The sequence below is a fragment of the Mytilus californianus genome, unplaced genomic scaffold, assembly GCF_021869535.1.
Source record: "Mytilus californianus isolate M0D057914Y unplaced genomic scaffold, xbMytCali1.0.p SCAF_9, whole genome shotgun sequence".
Lineage (NCBI taxonomy): Eukaryota > Metazoa > Mollusca > Bivalvia > Mytilida > Mytilidae > Mytilus > Mytilus californianus.
In genome coordinates, this window is record NW_026262745.1 from 82,926,975 (window position 1) to 82,948,892 (window position 21,918).

Below are 21,918 nucleotides of genomic sequence, written 5' to 3' on the forward strand. Positions count from 1 at the left end.
CAAACCTGGGACAGTGGTGTAGCAACACAACATAAGAACAAATTGTAAGACTCATTTGCAATTGGCTTAACTCAAAAGATCGGTACGAGACACAAAAACAACTAACATAAAACAATTGACAAAAGCATCGAAATAAGTGTACTCGCAGTTGCTGAAAGCTTGTTCAAAGCTAATTTCAACTAATAAATAAATCATGTTCTTCCAGACTTAAGGATAAATCGGTACACATCCAACGGATTTAGTGTAAAGACGTCAAAACATTCTGAGAAACGCATTACCATGTGCAATGCCAATATATAAGTGAACAGTTTCGACAGGATTTAGGATCATGAGTTCACATAATGTTTTAATTTTTCAAAAACAAAATCAATGTTAGTATCGATAAAAAACAATATCTAAAGATTTTACTACCGTGAATCACTTAGTTTACATGGCTCATATCTAAATTTACGGTCTTCATAAACAGTATCACCGTAAACATTTAGGATGTGATAACCCGTTTTTGATAAGAATTCTACAAAGACAGCCAAATTTTTTAACCAAATCTTTGTATATATCAAAGAATCTGGTAAAGGTTTTATTTAATTTGTGGTAACGAAATTTCTGACTTAATAATTTACCAGTTATACATAAATTACGTCAATTGAAACCAAAAATGCGACTTCAGATACGGGCATAGCGAACAATTTGTAAAATAGACACACCGTAAGAAATGCCCGAAGGAACATCACCGTCCAAAAATGGAAAACTAACAATAGGGAACGAACAATCCTCTTTTTTTCATGAATTTTAGTATTGAGATTTCCGTGTCAAACTGAAATATTCACATTTAGAAAAAAACAATTAATACTGTCTGTATAATATTTATCTAAAGTAAGTTCCTTTGGGAAAATTTCCACAGTAAAATTAAAAATTTTTTGATTATGTAAAGCAACATTATCATCAAGGTAACGGCAAGAGTTTTTAAATTCATCAATTTAGTGTAATTTAGACGGATCTTTACTGAGTTTGGCTATAAACTGTGATTCATAACAATACAGGAACACGTCTGCTATTAATGGGATGAACTTGGTGCCCATAGAAATAGCTTTATATGAGTTGCAGCAGATAAATCTACAACAAAATTGTCAAAGATATAAATAAGAAGATGTGGTATGTGTGCCAATGAGACAACTATCCATCCAAGTTACAATGTGTAAAAAGTAAACAATTATAGGTCAAAGTACGGCAATAACATGGAGCCTTGGCTCACACCGAACAGCAAGCTATAAAGGGCCCCAAAATGACTAGTGTAAAACAATTCAAACAGGAAAACCAACGGTCAAATCTATATAAAAAACGAGAAATGAGAAACACTTATGAAACACACCAACAAACGACAACCACTAAACAAAGACCATTTAATTAAATAAGAGAACTTCTTTTTTGATAAGATTGTGTGGTAGTGTATAGTACAGAGTCGAAAAATCATAACTGTCAACCGAATTGAACAGACCATCAAAATAACGTAATTTATCCAAAACATCCAAACGGATTTTGACACTTCAAAAATAGTTAATTCCATTATTTTCATATGATTTATTACAAAAATTAATAACAATATAAGAATAAGAAGATGTGGTATGATTGCCAATGAGACAGCTCTCCACAAGAGACCAAATGACACAGAAATTAACAACTATAGGTCACCTTACGGCCTTCAACAATGAGTAAAACCCATTCCGCATAGTCAGCTTTAAAAGGCCCCGAAATGACAAGTTCTTTAAAAGAAGTAAGAAAACTAGTTAACATCACTAGAAGCTGAGATGAAACGAATTCTGAACGGGTTTTTGTATAGTTTTTTGGGAAGCAAATACATAGCAGGGACTTTCAAATTTTCAGAGGTGGCCTTAAGCTGAGCTGTGGTAGTGACATTGACTATTTACTGTTTGATTCTTTGGAGCGCACGGTTTTTGGATGTAGATGAATGGATAATTTCATTCTTAAGGACTTCCGTGTAACAATTACGTCATACCACTAACACATTGTCGGCTGGTGCAAACACAGAACGCATTTCGAGTACTTGAATTTTGTTTTTAATCCTAGAAATGGGCGTATTACTTACCATTTCATTAATTTCTAAATTATTTTCGAAATGTGATATGCGAATATCCACAATATTCAGACATATATTTAAATTGGATTCAAGTGACTATTTGTCAGATATATCTCCCGTTTACACCAACTTTTACAACAGGATGAAAATGTTAACCGATGGTTGAAATTGATATCATGATGTTTGTAAGAAGTCTCCTGACACTTTATAAAAGTATAAATACAAGTTATACTTGCTGAAAGTATATCGCAATTCCATTATTCTTTTTATCGGCAATTTTTTCATAACAATAAGTTTTGTTTTGTTGAGATTAAGAAATACAATGAAATAGTTAGTAAAACTATTTTACGCGTACAAAACGTTGTGATTGTTGTTTGGTTGTATAAACGAGTATTAATTGAGGGACATGAACGTGCTACACTGTTATGTGACGTCATTGCCTAATATTTTCGAGTACCAGGTCCTGTCCATGTTATAGAACAATATTAGGCAGTAAGATTAAAGGGAAAATGTACAAATTGTCGATAATAACAACTACAAGTTTACTTATAAAAAGCATTTATATACTTTTAACAAGTATCAGTATATACTTTCAACTAGCCTAATATTTTAGAGTATCAGGTCCTGTCCATGATATGGAAAAATATTAGGCAGTAAGATTAAAGGGAAGACGTACAAATTGCCGATAATAAAAACTACAAGTTTACTTATAAAAAGCATTTACATGTGTATACTTTTAACAAGTATCAGCATACTTTTAAATATTATCAGTGTATATATACTAGAACTATCGATCTACTTTCAACAACATACTGATATTATATATATATATATATATATATATATGCTCCTTCAACATGAGATTGTGAAACATCGAAGTTTAGATATGTTATCCCATAATAGATTCTAGTTAAAAGAATATCTATGCTTTTTATAAGAACAAATGTATATTACTACCGATTCATTTTACGTGTATCCAAACACTTGTTAGAAGTATACCGATGCTTTCGGTATATATCGAGATACATATTAAAAACTTCATGATATTTTTTAAACATATAATGATACTTGTTTTAAACATTAGCATTTTTGTTAAAAATATATGAATGCTTGCCAAAGTATCAGAATACTTGTAAAAAGTAAACCGATGGTTGGAATTGATATCATGATGTTTGTTAGAGATATCCTGACAATTAATAAAAGTATACATACACATGTTAAAAGTATATCGATGTAAAGTGTATCGATAATACTATAGAACCATCCTGATTCTGACATGAATAAATACCCAAAAAACGTTTGCAGCTTTAAGACCTATAAAGAATAGCCAAGTGCATTAACGTTCAACTTTGCCTAAGGGTCGAGTTGAAACCTTTGTTTTTTTTTTTTTAAATAATAATTTCTATATTTATTAATGGCGAATTTAAGAAAACTATCTTATAAATCTTGTCAGTTCCGAAAAATGGAAATAAAAAAGAGTTCATTGTGAAGAAAATTATATTTTTATTTTAAAATTGTTAAGTTATTGTTAGTTTTGAAAAGAATTTATAATTATCTTTTTTATCGCTGGTTGGGAAAAAATGTTTTTATTTTATCTTTTTAAAGTTATTAGGGTTATTAGAACCTGAGTTAAAAGATTATATTTAGGCTAAGGAGTGATCGTGATGTAAGTGACGCAAAATGTGAGAAGGAAACAGCATTAAAAAGGAAAGAAGCATTTGAAGAAGAAAAACGTCGAAAGTAAATCTGTTTGAGGCACTGCAACTACAGTATAAATTAGAAATATTAAAATTGCAGATGGCCAAGAATGAGAAGAAGCTATTGTCCTACATAAAAAGAAAAATACTGGAACAGGGGAACCAATCACAAGCAAGTCTCGTGCATTAGAATAAAGATTTGAAGATTAGATGTTTTATCTGCATAAAACATCACATCACTACAGATTGTCATGATAACAAATGCGCATGACAATTTTACTTTAGTTTTATAACCGTCAAACATTCAAGAGATCGTCAGCCATAGAATAGTATGAAGCATTTAAAAAATGTTTGATAACCCTTATATCAGGAATATGAAATAACCCATAACAATTAAATCTGGTCATTTTCGGTTACATTTTTAAACTAGTGGAGACTACCTCATCTTATTCTATAAAAAAGTAAAATAACAAAAATACCGAACTCCAAGGAATATTCGAAATTTATGTTTGAGTAATTCTGAATTAAGCTTATACGAAGACTTTACCAACGTAAATGGCAAAAAGGAAAAAGAATTGAACTGATGTAAAAAGACGAAAATCCAATAAAACACTCAAAATAACGAAATATTTGAGAAATATCGCATTTATTGCAGTTTTTCTATAATGTTGACTGAAAAAACCAACAATGATTTCAAATTTTAAATCAAAAGTGAGATTTAAGCAGTATTCTTATACTAGACATTAACCACACCTTTAAAGAATCATATGAATTAGTAATCAATAAATTGCATACAAGATTGGCGAATACTCCTGACGGGTTTGGTCATTCTTTGTCCCACATAAAAAAATAAATCCGACACTGTCACTTAGGTGTCTGAAAATGCCAACGCCATCTACAAATTAGTTAAATTCATTTGAAAAAGGATATTCTTATTAAAAGTTTATTTTTAATTATAAAATTCATGTCTTCTTACATAATACGAAAAACAAAATATCAAATTAAAGGTGTCAGACCACCATTTAAAAATCCCTATATAATCAACCAAATTTTTCAACTTTCACAGCTTTCTTAATATTTTACATTAAGTTTAACTTAAAAAAAAACAGGTATATCCTGAATTCTACATGTTTCACCTTTCTATATATAAGTACGGCCTTCAACACGGAGCCTTGGCTCACACCGAACAGCAAGCTATAAAGGGCCCCAAAATGACTAGTATAAAACAAAAAAACCAACGGTCTAATTTATATAAAAAACTAGAAACGAGAAACACTTAAGAACCACACCAACAAACGACAACCACTGAACAACAGGCTCCTGACTTAGGACAGGTGCATAAAAATGCAGCGGGTTTAAACGTTTTAACAGGCGCCAACCTTCACCCTAACCTGAAACAGTGGTGTAACATTATAACATAAAAAGACACACAATAAAATATCAATTGAAATGGCTTAACTCGATCAAAAAGACATATACATAAAAACAAGTAAATATACACTAAACGCATAAGTTTGATCTATGACACAATATAAATACAATACAAATAAAAAAAGATGTATCAATGTCAAAAAGACAACTTTAACCTAGGACAAAATGGCGTTAAATAAAGTAACGTACACAGGTAAATTTAAATATAATGATTTTGTTGTTAGGAGTACAGAAACATTTTTTTACAAAATAAATTTCTTGTTCACAGTACGAGCACAGAAGTGCAAAATTTATCGTCATACTTAATACTTATCAAAGGTGGTACATTTTAAAAATAGTAAGACAAGATATAACACAAAATAAGTAAACTTTGAATAACAGAAATGCATTACAAATTGTGTCAACAAGTCAAATTAACACGAAAGTACGATTTGTGTGTACTCACAGTTACTGAATATAAAAATAAGGAGATGTGGTATGATTGCCAATGAGACCACTATCCACCAAAGTTCAAATGAAGTGGACGTAAGCAATTAAAGGCAACCGTAAGGCCTTCAACAATGAAAAAAAACCATACCATATGGTTGGCTATCAAAGGCCCCGAAATGAAAATATGAAAAATTCAATTGAGAAAACTAACGGCCTAATTTATAAGAAAACAGTTTACGAAAAACAAATATGACAAACATGAACCAACGACAACCACTGAACTACAGGCTCATGACTTGGGACAGGCACATAAAGAATGTGGCGGGGTTAAACATGTGTGTGTGCGTTCAACCCTCCCCTAACCTGGGACAGTGGTGTAACAATACAACATAAGAACAAACTATAAAAATCAGTTAAAAAAGGCTTGACTCATCAGATGGATACAAATAGAAATACATCTAACAAAAACACAAAGTAGACGTGGCTGGACTTATACATCCCAAAAACAAAAAGACACGAAGTACAGATCTGAGAGTACTCGCAGTTACTGACAGCTAGTTCAAAGCCAATTACACCTAATGAAATAAATCATGTATCTAAGATCAAAATATCAATCAGTACACATCCAACATCCAATGGATTTAGTGCAAAGACGTCATTAACCGTCAGAGAAAAACATGACCTTGTGCAATGCCAAACTATAAGTATCGACAGATTGTAGTACCGTGAAGGTGCATATATATAATATTTAGTTTGGTTTTAATTTATTGATAACAAAATCAATATTTACACCAATAAAAACAATATTCAAAGATTTAATTACAGTGTTGAATAGGTAACCTTTCAGAATAAGTTTATTTAAAGGATTGATAAGTTTACCCGGATCGTATCCAAATTTCCGGGCTCGGTTTTTCAACATCACCGTAAAATTAGGATGTGCTATTCCGTTTGAAATAAGTTTTTTACAGGTACAGCCAAACTTGCAGACCTAATCTCTGTATCTATGAAAGAATTTAGTAAAGGTTTTAAGTAATTTGTGGTAACGAAATCCCTGACTTAACAATTTATTAGTAATACATACTAGTAGATTAAGCTCATTAAAACCAAAACATTAATAATAAAAAAATCATACATCAGAGACTAAAATCAATTAAAACACATCCCAGACAGAGATTAAGTGTTTTAACGCCATGGACAGTCAAAGAAGACATGACTTGTGCAATGCCAAAATAAAAGTAACGACAGGCAGTAGGATAGTTAGGATTTAACCTTATAATAAATATGTATGATTATTTGTATTATAATATATGCCAATTTTCAACCAATGTCTTGTAGTGAACGATACCGTTCGGAAGTGAACTGCTACTAAAAGTAACACCTGGTTTTCTGGAAATAAGTATACTGTGGAGCTCATTAATCCCTTTTTTTAATGCAAAATCACAGACAAGTAAATTTTGGCACAAAATGGTCTAAACATATTTTTCTTTCACCAAAAGCTTCATTTCTGCAATCTTATTTGTTAGTTTAAGTAAACAATGACATCAAAAGCATAATTTTTTTCAGAGTACAGCTACTTTTACATATAACTGATAACTCCAGTCGGGTGCACACTAAACTTGATCATTGTAGAATGTAGTGTGAGATTGGTTTATGTTTCTCAGAATTTATGATGATTTTCGTGTGCCGAAAATGTGTATATTGAATATCCTTTATCAGGTGCACTCGAGACCAAAAGTTTTGAAAGCCAAACATAAAAAAACGTTTGAGAGCTTAAAGTCCGAAATGGTCTAGATCGAACAGCCATAATTGTTCAATGTTTACTTTACCTTAGGGAGTTGCAACCTTAGTTTACTAAATTGTTTAGTAAAGCACTGTTTTCTTCAGTTATACAATATGAAATGCAATGTTTCCTTAATTAGTGTGAAAAAAGACAAAAGAAAAACGAGCATGCAGTATCTCAAAAGAGGTGTGCTAAGAGCCCTTTACAGCAAAAAAAAAATAAAATGAAATTATTCCAAATTGAAGTGATTGTGATGTAAATATAAATGACAAGTATGTGCAAAGTAAAATCTTTGAATAATTTTGAATATTGACGGGTATTTGAAGGTCAGAACTTGCACATTTCAACATAGATTAGTGAATGGGAAATATTGAACACATGCAAGAACCACAAAAATATTAACATGAAAGGTGTTATAGATTTAGACAAACATTGCACCGGGAAATATTTATAACGTAGTTTTTGATTAAATGTTCTTTCATTCAGTTATCTTGTGGGTTGTTCTGCAGTCGTTTTCGCTAATAATTATTTGAAATATGTCGGAAATCAATGTATTTTTCTCGTAAATTTAGATGTTTCTCTATTATATCATTTAGATTGCCACTATTTAAAATCCGTATGATACTTTTAATTACTTCTTTCTGACTTAAGTTTCTTGAGTTATTATTCAAGAATCAATGTCATAGGGTGCAATTGCTTATGTATAAAAGTCAGAAGATAGAGGGGACCGCCACTATGTACAAGAAATATTAAAAGGTCGCTTAGAAAAATCGTTCTTTTATTGTAACATTATTGTGTAGTGGGATAATGATCTTACTGATACTAAAGTCAAACTACAACTGAGCTGAAGTAAGATATACCGTTATAAATATATTATGATTATAGTTCTACGAAAATTCATTAAATTACATGAACGGTGTTCTAATTGGCTGGGCAAATAACCTCATTTCCTCATTTAAAATACAATGTCTGCTCCGTGTCTCGTATTCACAACCTGGGCTCCTGGTCTTTTGTAATTTTCTACATTACTATTGTAATTTTACTGACGAGCGCTAAGTAGCAATTACATGTACTTCTGTAGGTCGGAAGGTCTGTCTTACCTGTTTTTTTTTAAGTATTAACAAACGTATGATTGATGTTGTTCTTTTGTAATTTTTGTCTTTTTGTCTTTTTGTCTTTTTTACTTTTTTTTTCAAGATATGGATACAAAATGAGGAAATATTAAACATGATACAATACATCTTTTCTAAGTTATTTTAAAGATATTTAAAATAGAGACATCTATCGTTTACATATATCATAAATTACTGTCAATTAGATCAGATACATGAGATGTTTTGTTGATAAGGGTTCGTATCAAAATGAGGCAACTGGCCATTGTATTCCGTTGTTATTATTTTTCTAGTGTTATTCCAGTTTTATTGCTTTTAGTTACGTTGTAGCGGGAAATATTTATAACGTAGTTTTTGATTTAACGTTCTTTCATTCAGTTATCTTGTGGGTTGTTCTGCAGTCGTTTTCGCTAATAATTTGGCTAAATTGTATTTTTGTGGGTAGGAAAGGATAAGAAATAAGTATGTATCCTTATTTTTCTGGCTAAGTTTTATGTAAGACTGAATAATCAAAATGACGGAAAACAAATCCCGATATATTTGCATACTTCCATCATAAAGCCAGTCATTTTGGATTTTAATTCAAATGATCAGAAAAACTTGGTGTGTACATGAAAAAAAACCTCTTACAATTCAAAAAAATATGTTCAAAATTTGTTATTTCGAATGGTTTCAGGACTTTTCTTTCATATTTTGGATTTTGACTAGTACTTAAATAAGATCTTCAAAAATTTTGACATTTTTGCCTACTACGTCTGTTTGTTTTGTTCACACATTGTTGTCAATATAATGGAATTTTATGCGACTGTCATACAAGTAAGTGGTGTAGCTAGCTGTAAAACCAGGTTTAATCCATCATTTTCTACACAAGGAAATGCCTGTACCAAGTCAGGTATATAACAGTTGTTTTCCATTCGTCTGATGTGTTTGAGCTTTTTTTTTGCGATTTGATAAGGGACTTTCCGTTTTGAATTTTCCTTGGAGTTCGTTTTTTTGTTATTTTACTTTTTGGACATACGTTGGGTAGAAAGCTACAGTTTGCACAGAAAAAGATTTTAAAGAAACCTATGGTGCATTTGTTTTATTGTGCCAGAATGATACGTATCGTAGTGCCGGGTAACATGAGATTTTAAAAATATGAAATGTCAAATTGTAATTGTGTTTTGGTGTTTTTTTAGGTGTAAGTTTAATTTTGTTTATTGAAGCTACTTTAAAAAAATAAGAAGATAACAATAGAGCTTGACAAGGACAAATGTCCATAATCAGGCAACAATAAATAAAAAAACAAAATAAAAACATATACAGCAATTTTGTTTTTCTTTTTTTGCGTAAGTTTATTTGATAAATAAGAAAAAAAACTTTCGTACTTGATAGAAACGAATAAAACATTATTTTCACGTGACTCAATTTAATTAGGGTATGCATTTAAAATATTTAAAAACAATGGATAGAACTAATAATCTTCCAAATTAGCACGGATATTCTGTAAATATTATTCATGTCGAATTCCTTTCAGTTGAAATGTTTTAATACAAATGAATGCTACTGATTCCGATTCTTAGAACATGTACATTTGTATTTCTGGATTAACCTTTATCAGGTACACTCGATCGAGAAAATTTACGGTGCAAAATTACTAAAATATTGAGAAGCGGACTTATCACAAGTGTTTAAAGTCATCGTTGCCCGATGGAGTTTGCAACTTAGGAGTTAGTGCAATTACATAATGTATAAAGGTATTGTCTTGTTCACATTATGTATATACCAAAGCCCTAGATGTTGACAGCTAGTCAATTCTGTAAGAAGAGTGCCAATACACTTGATAACGGTTAAGCAATTATCCGTAAAATTATACAACTTTTTCGCGACCGAGTCCATGGTTGAGGAGTTTTTATTATGATATTACATTAATAGTTTTAAGCATATATGCATACTGTTATACTAAAAGCATATTATCGGTATATAAAAACTTAGTTCATTAAGATATTTTTTTTATATAAAGTTATCTTATCCTGTATGTTTCCATTATTGAAACGACAATTTTGATCCAGGATGTATTATTCAAATTAGTTTGTCTCATGTGGTATGTATTTAATTTTTTCATCACCAATAAAGGCAATATTTGTGTGGCCGTTAATGTCTTGAATATCGTTATTTGGTTGGTATCGTCCACGCCGTATGGGTTTATATCTAATGGGATCTAAAGCTCTGTCTTCATCTAAAGCTGGACCCCAATTGGGCTCACTTTTCACTACTGCTGGAAACTGAAATAATAAAGAAAAAATATCAGGCATCAAGTGATTTAACATTTTGAAAGTTTTAAATTGAATGGCGAAAATTTTCTTATTGCTTAAATTGATATAAAAGGAGTAAAATATATTGTAAAATTGTATGATAAGTAGAAAAAAAACCACCCACAAACAATCGTGTAATCCAGTATTTAAATATACTGGAAGTTAGTTCGAATGGTACTGATGAGATTGAGTAGTCTAGACATTCATTATTATACTTTTCATATAAAGATAGTATTGTAGTATATCACAACTACATCAAAAATAATCTGGATCTGGAAATATACGAATTTGTATTGATATTTATTTTACCTACCCCTTTCCGTATTATCTGTGCGATCATTATTACTATAATAATAGCTACTGGAGACAACGACATTAACCATCCTAGAGCCTGTGCATAACCTGGGAATTCGTAATCTCCGTAACCAGCTGGAGTATAACTTAGGGCTGACATGAATACGATGAACTAAAAGTGAAAAATGAATCACCTTGTTTTAAGAGACTAATATTTTGTACTTGCTTTAATGCATTCTCTGTGTACCCTTAGTACTCCAAGCTTAAGGTATATAAGAGAGCATGGAAGTATTCCACAATCTTGACTGACAACTTAAATGAATAAGGCACATAACCGGTCTAGATTAGCAATTTTGATCCAGAATTGTTTTTATTTTCATTTTGAGAAGAAATTTTTTTTTTATCTAATTTTATTTTATACACACAGAAATCAGTCAGACCGATTCAAGTTTTTAATGAGAAATAGTTCAGAAAAATTAAGTTAGAAAGAACGTACTGAGTAGTAATCTATTCTTGCTTGTACCAAGAAACAGGAATCACATTTTGTAATGTCTTGATCCTTTACAGCTGACTATATTGTATGGGTTTTGCTCATTGTTGAAGGCCGTACGGTGAAATATAATTGCTTAAATCCTCGTCATTTGGACTTTGTTTGATATTTTATATTGAACTGTTTTTCTTTTTCTCTTTTTTTATAGCATATTTTTATTAGTTATAGTTTAGAACAACATGACTTCATATTAATAAGTTCAGTATTTTGTGCTTTTTCCTGTAACTTACGTTGTTACGGAATTGTTTATATGGTTGTGCTTGTACTTTTGTTTTCATATATATATATATTGTATCGGTATAATATAGGATATAGAGAATAGATATAAGAATAAAAATATGTGTTATGATTGCCAATGAGACCACTTTCTACCAAAAACCCAAAAACTAAATGAGATAGCAACTATATGTCAACAATGAACAAAACCCATACCGCATAGCAGGCTTAAAAGGGCCCATGACAAATGTAATACAATTTAAACGAAAAACAATAGTATCTACATAAAAAAAAATAAATAAAAAAAAATATGATATACAAACGACAACCGCTGAATTACAAGCTCCTGACTTGGGACAGGCATATACAGAATAAAGAAAAGAACATTTAGAACAATGTAGAAAGCCAAATCGCATTCCACAAGTTCCAATATATAGGGGCAAAGTTTATAGTGATGGTGTAGTTTGTTTTCTGTTAAATTAAGGAATGTCAATTTCTGTTTTGATTTAAGGCAGTTATATTGAAAAGCAGAAAACACAATTATTCACAAGGAAACTAAAATGATACCATACAGACACATGTTTTGCAACTTACTGTAATCGCAACAGGTGTAACAAACATCCAGGTACAAAACCAATAACTCATAAGAATTACATTTTGTTTTCCTAACATCATCTCAATGTCTTTTCTAAAGTTATTTACTCCTGCAACCAAGAATAAAATTTTTAATAGGACATAATCATAACATTTTTTTATGGTATAACATAATTATAAATTTTAATTTCTTTTTTTAAGTTGTAAAAGTTTAATTAGTCTTAGGTGTCAGGTATACTATTTATAAGTAAAGTCTCTTTCCATGTTGTTCATTTTCCTGTTACACTTACCCTCAACTGTACATGTATTGCCACTGGTTCTATGATTTAGGATTTTCAATTCAATACGAGTTTATACATTTTAATCATATTTTTAGAAAGAGAAGACAAGTATAAGTATATTTTCCAAAGTAATCAGATTTGGTGGATTTTCTATTCAAGGAACTATGTGATGATGCACGCTAAATAATTCAACATCAATTATGATACAAATAATTTTAAACTTGATTCGACTCGATGTTTCGAAGGACTGTTTTTCCAGATGCATTTCATTTTAAATCATATGACAAAGCAATTTTCTTTGTAATGTTAAATAGATAGAATAGACTATTTCACAAAAAACAATACAGTCAATATTCAAAATTGTTTTTTTTTACATAAAATTTAAGTTTATTATTGTATAAACATTCCGAAAATGCAAAAAAAAAAAACCCACAACATGTTACTGTTTTATTGTTGGAACTCATATGAAACAAGTTTCTGGTAATTATTGTTCAGGAAATTGTTGAAACAATCAAGGTATATTTGTTTATTTGTTTCTTTTATATTTTCTGTGCACCCCAATTGTTAATTTAACTTTGCCATAACAGTTGTTAAATGCTTTGATGTCTTGATTTTTTTCTTTCAGAATCGGTTATTACTATCTTCATTCAACGTTTGTTTACTTTTTCTTTCGCCACGGGGTTTCCCTTTGCACTTCCGCTGTGCGAATGCCAGAACAATTGAAGGACATTTTAAAGAAAGGAAGATTTTTTTTATTACATTTATTTCCCATGATTTCAACTAAAAAAAAAATGGGCTATTAAGTAAATGATAAAAGTTTTGGTAAAAACAATCTCCCCAGACTATCTATGTTGAATTCTAACTTTCCTAACAAATTTTTCGAATATTTTTGTGGAAAAAATATTTTTTTTTTTAACGAATATAGGATTTGCGTTTTGTGGTGACTTCACAAGCACTGAAAAATTAATTTAAATTGAACATTTCTTAACTTTTATCCTTGATTTAGTTGGTCGTTGTTTTTTTAGTTGAAATCATGGGAAATAAATGTAATAACAAAATAAAATAAAAATCTTTAAATTCGTCATGAAAGACAGGCCTTTTTTTCTTCACCAAAGTAATGTACATTGTATTTGTATTTAGATATTCGTAAAGATGCCCTACGAAGACCATTATCGTTGTTCAACGTTACCAAGCTCTACACCAAATATAAAATTGTTTTCATAGAAGCCATGAAAAGATCGACGAATGCGTTTACAATTGAAAGTTGTAAAATTCTAAATTGTCGACAAACGGGAAGAAGCTGGATGGTATAAGAATAAAAATTGCTCAAACGCTACAACTCAACATTATCAAACTGCAGACCAAATGTAAAATAATTACTTTTCAATGAAGCCAAGAAATATTTGACGAAAGTGTTCTACCCAAAGCTTCCACTCTCCTACAAAAAAGTGCTACTATAAAAAAATATGAATTTTGGCTGAAGATAATACATGAAAAAAACCAACAGAATATTACTGAAATGATCAGTTTTCTCAAATTGCACAGTATGAAGATAGTGTAAAAAGCAAAAAGTAAATATTGTAGTCTACACCATTAAGGGATCAACAATATGGTTACATTAATTAAACTCACCATAGATATAACAGACACCGACGATCTCAGCTATACTTACAATCATAAGATTGTAACTCCCAGCATACCAATCAACCAACGTTAATAAGTAAATTCCACCCTACGTAAAATAAAACAGGCAATTGTTTGATAAAAATATGCTTTAAAAACCAAAACAAGTTTGTTTCAAGAGTTTGTATTGATGGTTTACAAGGTGTATTTGTTTTGCTATAGTCTTATCAAGTACAATGGCAGTGTAACGTCGTCAGTAACGCTAAGTACGGATGCTTACGGAGAATGGATTAAACAACCGCTTTAAATTGAAACAAGAAAGTCCACACAAAGTGTTTATACTGGGTACATGTATTTCCCTTATACGTTTATATAGCCAAGAACATGACGAAATCAATAAAAAAAAATGGCAGAAAGATCAAAGAAGGGATCCTTAAGAATCAAAATGGCTCTGGTAGGTTAAAAATATGAAACATTTGTAACAATAAACCTATTTGTGATGGCGACCATATAGCTTGTGATTGATAATCGCAGTTTTTATCACAAATTGACTTGTTGAAGGTAGTAGTGTGGGAATAAATAGATATTTCTGTTAGAGAAACTGCAATATTGAGAACACACTCGGCCATACCAATCTTACTGTGATTTGTAAACACCATTGGCTGCGGACATATGGTTTCATTATTTGTATAGGATTAAACCATTGTCCGGGTTCGGCTTTACTTTGGTCCTTTTTTGTTTTACCAACTCTTCAACGTTTTTATAACGTTTTGGACTTTCAAATAGTTTGGCTTCGAGCATCACTGAAGAGGCAGCAATTATCGAAATGCGCATCTGGTGCAATAAAATTGGTACTGATTATGTTATAATAATTTATTTTCATTTCTAACAAAACATGTCCATTATCATCAATTACCTTACATTTTCGGTAATCTTTTTAGCAAAATATGAAATATTCGGAAGACTGTTCTCGCCTTTTTCATTACCCATTTAAACTATACTTCACTTACCAGTAGTCAATTGTTGATTTTAAAACGAAAGATGATTAACTTGAGAATTTTTTATTATTGGTGAATTTTTTTGTAATTACTTTAGATTTTGCACTCACTAAGGCATGAACTTATTGAATCATGTTCAAAGTCTGGATAATTTTTAACAAGAATTTGTAAATTTCTGAAGAATATCTGACAGTTTGAATTTTTATTTATTCGAAAATATACGTAGGTATCGCTCTTCTATTGCCTAACAACGCAGCTGCCAAACTGTCATAAACTAACAATAATAATCAACATGGGTGTATACCTTTGTTACTTGTGGCAGTCCTGCTAGAAATCCAATTGTACAACAGAATAAAGTAAACAATTCCTTCTTTGGTCTCAGAAAGGATGGAAAGGTATCAACAAAGCCACTTATAACTGTCTCCATCATAGCAAACTACAGGTAATAAATAAATCACTTATAACTGTCTCCATCGTAATAAATAAATCACTAATAACTGTCTCCATCATAGCAAACTGCAGGTAATAAATAAATATCTGATTTCAACATGTATATTACTGTTTTGACTGTTTCTTGGGATATGAATTTATTTGCACTTTGCACATTAAATTTGGATAGTTTGGCCAGTATCAATTTTTTGCTTCTGTGTTGAAAGGACCAAAATTAAACTAACAAAACAAAATTAACTGAATAGTTGAAAGAAAAAAAGTAATAGTCGGCTTTCAGTGTATATTTATAATAACATACAACTATTATTTTCACCATGAGATTATATGTTCAATCTATAGTGTTTGAAGAAGTTAAGCATAAATCATACGTGAGAGGCAACAGTAGTGTCCAGATGTTCAAACTCTTAAAAATAATTTTCAATTTACAAATCAAGATATAAAAAAAGAGAGAATCGCAGAGCGAATCCGGGTTCTTCGACAAGGTAAGCGTCTGTTGCTACATGCATCATGCTTCACCTGTTATGTGAATATAAACTCAGTCAAACATGATATATAATATGACACGATCAGACGACGGCTTTGATATTTTAAGATCTTAGCACGATGTAAATTTTCTCCCGTGAGTTGAAATACAGACACGTCTTTTCTGTTTACCAATTTGTGATGGTGGCAATTAAACATGTATAGTGTCGATGTTAGTCGTTCTTCCTCATAACCTTGAAGTTTTTGTGCTGGGAGTACACGCCTGTTACTGGGGGATACGTATAATGTGAACATGCAGTTATCAAACTTTAACTTTACCATAAATAAAGGCAACAGTAGTATACCGCTGTTCGAAACTCATAAATCGATAGAACTATACAAACTAAAACTGAGGGAAACGCATCAAATATAAGAGGAGAACAACGACACAACAAAAACACAACATTAAAATGTAACACACACAGAAACGAACTATAATATAACAATGGCGTTTTTCCTGACTTGGTACAGGACATTTTAAGAAAAAAATGGTGGGTTGAACCTCCCGCTTTAATGGCAACGTCAAACACAACACATAACATACATTATTTAGGTGGGCCAAACAATCAGATGACATATCTATTTAATAACACAGTATCACTATTAATTGATAACTATACCAATACTTGTAGCTAAAGATTATTGTAATAATACTCGTATCCCGTAATAAATAAAGTGTAAACTTTTAGCTGAAATGTCTACGTCATTTGTCGAGTGTTGTAAATGTATATGGTCTTTAAATAAAAATTTAGTCTTTCTACTTCATTTCATAACACTATTTGCATTTTTTACAGAATTTGGGAAAAATATAAATCTTTAAACCTACCTCTGTTTTTACTATAAACGATTTTTTTCTTCAGAAAAGCGCATTAAACACAGCAATATTGTTAGTTCTAGTTTGAATATAACTGGCTAATCGGAATGTTTTCCCCAAAAATATGATCAGATGAGAGAACAACACATTATTTAAAAATTACAATTTGTTGGAAGCAAACCAACCTGACTATCGAGTCCCAGTGTAAAAAGCATGAAGAAAAACAAAAATGCCCAGAGTTGTGGAGCAAAAGGCATTCTAGCTATTCCTTCCGGGTATGCAATAAATGCTAAGCCTGGACCTGGAAAAATATATAAAAAAAGGAAAGCTTAGATTGTTATATGATATAAATTGACGCATGCAGACAGTTAAGCTTACAACTTACTGATGACTGCCGACTATGAAGTTCGTATCTTGTATACAATTAATGCTTTAATTTCACCAATTGATGTTTAATGACCCAATACACAGTAAATACTGCCAAATACTTTTTTTGGTTCAAAGTGTATGCATAAACAGAAAACAAAAATTACATTGAAAAGAATAATTCTGTCTTTGAATTAGATAATATGAAAAGTGCTTCGAACACACGAAATTGTTTATATGAATTTTAATTCAAATATCGAACACAAAATACTACATAAAAAATAACAGATAGACTAAAATTTCGCAAATATTTCCCAACGAAACTATTTAAGATTTTTTTTATAAAAAAATATACCTGCATCAACAACATCTTGAACTTCTCTGTTAAGTTGTGTAGCCATGAATCCAAGGAGAGAAAATACTGCAAACCCAGCAAATACGCTTGTTGCACAGTTAGTTAGCGCGACAATAAATGTATCCCTGAAAGATGGCAATACATTTAATATAATTATAAAAGTTGATGTGCTGATAAAACTTTAATGCATAATGATTTATAACTAAATTCTATTATTCTATTTTAAAAGTTGTTTGATTACATGTTTATTTATATATTTACAATCATGTTTTTTTTTTGCTTTTTATGCAGTCTTGATCCTACTTCAAAGGATTTTTAATATTAAACATAAAACATATACACCAGTTCCTCATATTGAAAAGATTGTTTTACAAATGCTGAAAGTCAGTTTGTACAATAATATCTTGTTATTTATACAACACTGTAGAATTAATCGTTTTATGAATGTTAAAAAAACTTTACGAGATCTATTGAACGAAGTAAATACAGAATAAAAAAATATGAGATGAACAAATTTTAGACTTATTACTCCTTCATAGTTCTTAATTTTCGTGAAAAAAATTCCTTAAAATGGCGGCCTCAGTCTGGCGGCTTTATGTTTAAAGAAAAGCTTCAATATATTGTATTATATGTGTATTATATAATGAGTATTCATGTCAAGTATCTCTTTCACAGAATGAAGAAAAGATACAATGGAAACAGAAAGTATCGATACGTTTTGCTTTCATTTGCATAATTTAATATTTAGTGCGGTATTCTGTCTTCATGTTTAATATACAAGGCTGTCTTGGTAGGTTAAACGTTTTGTGTAGTGTGATGGATGGACGACACTAGCTGTTTCTGTGCAATAACCGGAGAACTGTTCAAGCAAGATCATTAACATTGTCATTCGCTGTCTTTTTTTCAATGTGAAGGCCTTTCGGGGGAACTAATAATTAGGCGTATCCTCTAATCTCCTAAAATGCAACTTATTGTACGGTATGACGTCACGGAATGCGAGTTATATTAATAGTTCATGTTAGCTCATCAAAGCGATTAATAGAACAAATGTTTTCAATGAAAATACACGAAACCATTACACAAGGATTTCTTGATCGTTTATCAATCGCAATACTTTTTTTCTTTTCAGTTATTTGGAAACTGTCTCTTATTTTCCATTCCTATAAATTCATGTTACACACGTGTTAACTTCTTAAATTTCGTAAGTCAATATAAATGAAGTTTATATGCAATTTATTATACTATTCGAAACGTAAAATCATCAGGTTTTATGTACTGTTCCTAACACAATATTTCAAAGTGATCAATAAATGTATGAAATTACAGAAAAAAACATGTAACCATAAATTTTATCAGCGTTATTCTCGCTAAAATGACAAGAGTTTACCTGACGGTATTATTTTTAAACTTGTTGTAGCTGGCCATCGTCATAAGTCCACCCCAAGCCGGACCTAGTGAATAAAATATCTGTGTGGCAGCATCTCCCCATACCTTATAAATAGATAGAAACATATCAGTAATAATGACTTTGGAGCATTTATTTTTAAGTCTTTATCTTATTTAGCAAGACTAAATACTCAAAATACAAATCATCCACTTAAAGAGGCATTTTTATTTAATTATTGCGAACGCTCGTCTCCCTTGGTATTTAAATTCTTTGTATACATATGTGAAGAATATTTCACTTGACTCAGATCTATTAGATACAATCGATAATTATAAAAATATTTTTAACAGAAGTAAAATCTTTAAAAGATGTTTTCAAAAATTAGTAGTGAATAGAAAACAGATAATATAGTCTTAAATAAGATAAAAAGTTATGATGAAAACAGTTAATTGTTACAGTACAAAACCTATTAAGCATTGAATTATTGAACATTTTCTGGAATAATGATTGGACGTGTTAAAAAATTAGAAAGGATGAATTATAAACATTATGTCTTTTTTTGGAGGAAGACTCACAGAAGACATAACTAAGGATCCAGTAAATCTTACAACTATGAAAAATGTGCAAACCAAAGGCTCCTTTTTAAAACAATCATTATAACTGAGAACAGAAGTCTCTTAATTTATAGTTTATTGATTGTCAACTAACACTAAAATGTTTATATGACAATAAAATATAATTATAATTATAAGTAAGAAATATAAAGATAAGAAGATGTGGTATGATTGCCAATGAGACAACTCTCCACAAGAGACCAAATGACAGAGACATTAACAACTATAGGTCACCGTACGACCTTCAACAATAAATAAAACCCATATCGCATAGTCAGCTATAAAAGGCCCCGAAATGACAAATGTAAAACAATTCAATGAGAAAACTAACGGCCTAATTTATGTACAATATAATGAACGAAAAACAATTATGATACACAGAAACAAACGTCAACCACTGAATTACAGGCTCATGACTTGGGACAGACACATACCGAATGTGGCGGGGTTCAACATGTTAAAAGGCGCCCAACCCTCCCCCTAACCTGGGACAGTGGTGTAACAGTACAACGTAAGAACAAACTATAAAAATCAGTTGAAAAAGATGGATACAAATAGAAACACATCTAACTAAAACACAGAGTGGACGTGGCAGGGTACTTATACATCCTCGCAACAAAAAGTGCAGATCTGAGAGTACTCGCAGTTAATGACAGCTAGTTCAAGGCCAATAACAACCAATAAAAAAATTATGCATCTAAGACTAACATTTCAATCAGTACACATCCAACTACCTATGGATTTAGTGTAAAGACGTCATTAACTGTCAGAGAAAGCATGACATTGTGCAATGCCAAGATTTAGGCATCGACTGATTGTAGAGCCATTAGTGTGCATATGTATATAAAAATAATAATTAGTTTGATTTTAATTTACTGATAACAAAATTAATATTAATACCAATAAAAAACAATATTCAAAGATCTAATTACAGTGTTGAATTTTTAACCTTTTAGAATAAGCTTATTTAAAGGATCGTATCTAAATTTCCGGGCTCGGTAAACAACATCTCCGTAAAGATTAGGATGTGCTATCCCGTTTGAAATAAGTTTCATAAGTCTGTTTTTTTGCTTAAGAAACTGAATTGCAGAAAGTTTCAATTTCAACAGAGTACTTTACTTACTTTTTTAAAAAAATAACAAACTACAAAAACTGATTCACTATTATAATACAAAAACTAAGATTCCAATTCATTCAGACACAGACTACCATCGACGCGTTGGCCATTTTTGTTCCATTGTTATTGTATGGCTTCAAATGTATTCAAACATACTTTAACTTTTTAAAACTATTTAACTCTGAGCATTTCAAGTGAATTATATTAAAGCAAGGAATGTTCAAACGGAATTCGGTAAGTTCAATTTCGTTAACTATCACTAGGGAAACACTACGATTGTTTGGATGCAGGTCGTTTACGCTTTCATGTTTAAAGTACAAATGTATTCAGTGCCTCGGTACTCTTAATATTGAATTGCATACAATAATATTGATAAGTCCTCACTTGAGAAATTTGTTTATACTAAAAAGTGAAACAACAAAAATACCTAACTCCAAGGAAAATTCAAAACGGAAAGTCCTTTATCAAATGGCAAAATCAAAACCTCAAACACATCAAACGAAATGAAAACTGTCATATTCCGGACTTGGTACAGGCATATCCTTATGTTCTTATTATATACGAAAGTTACATTTCCTGACGCATGTTGACATAAGACGATTAACAGCTTTCCGTGTATAAATTACTTATAAATGTAAACCGTTGGGACTTCCAACTTCTATTGTAAGCTTTCATGGTAAGGTTTAATGATAGAAAGTGTTTAGAAAGGCTGAAATAAATAAAAAGTGCTTTATTTACTAACAAAGATTTACAACCATCAGTTGCGTGTCTCTCTTCTCTCCAAGTCATTTATCTGCATATTTTATGCTAGCATGATCCTTATATGCTTACATTTTGATAATTTTCTAGTATATTCAGTGATTCGGTACTGTATATATAATGTCATACATGCATTATAG

The 21,918-nt window shown here is 30.8% G+C and overlaps 2 protein-coding genes across 2 annotated transcripts in view; one reads left to right on the forward strand and one right to left on the reverse strand.

The window, feature by feature from the left end:
* Positions 1–21,918, forward strand: part of LOC127716481 (pleiotropic regulator 1-like) — a 474,697-nt gene that overhangs the window by 248,522 nt on the left and 204,257 nt on the right. The window lies entirely within an intron of this gene.
* Positions 9,870–21,918, reverse strand: part of LOC127716478 (sodium-dependent proline transporter-like) — a 42,005-nt gene continuing 29,956 nt past the window's right edge. Inside the window, exons 8-15 of the mRNA XM_052222702.1 lie at positions 19,289–19,392; positions 17,902–18,026; positions 17,366–17,481; positions 15,699–15,830; positions 14,406–14,505; positions 12,493–12,602; positions 11,152–11,304; positions 9,870–10,808 (exon numbers count right to left, since the gene is read on the reverse strand). Coding sequence (XP_052078662.1) covers positions 10,611–10,808; positions 11,152–11,304; positions 12,493–12,602; positions 14,406–14,505; positions 15,699–15,830; positions 17,366–17,481; positions 17,902–18,026; positions 19,289–19,392 — 1,038 coding nt within the window. The 3' untranslated portion in view covers positions 9,870–10,610. The remainder of the gene's footprint in view (positions 10,809–11,151; positions 11,305–12,492; positions 12,603–14,405; positions 14,506–15,698; positions 15,831–17,365; positions 17,482–17,901; positions 18,027–19,288; positions 19,393–21,918) is intronic.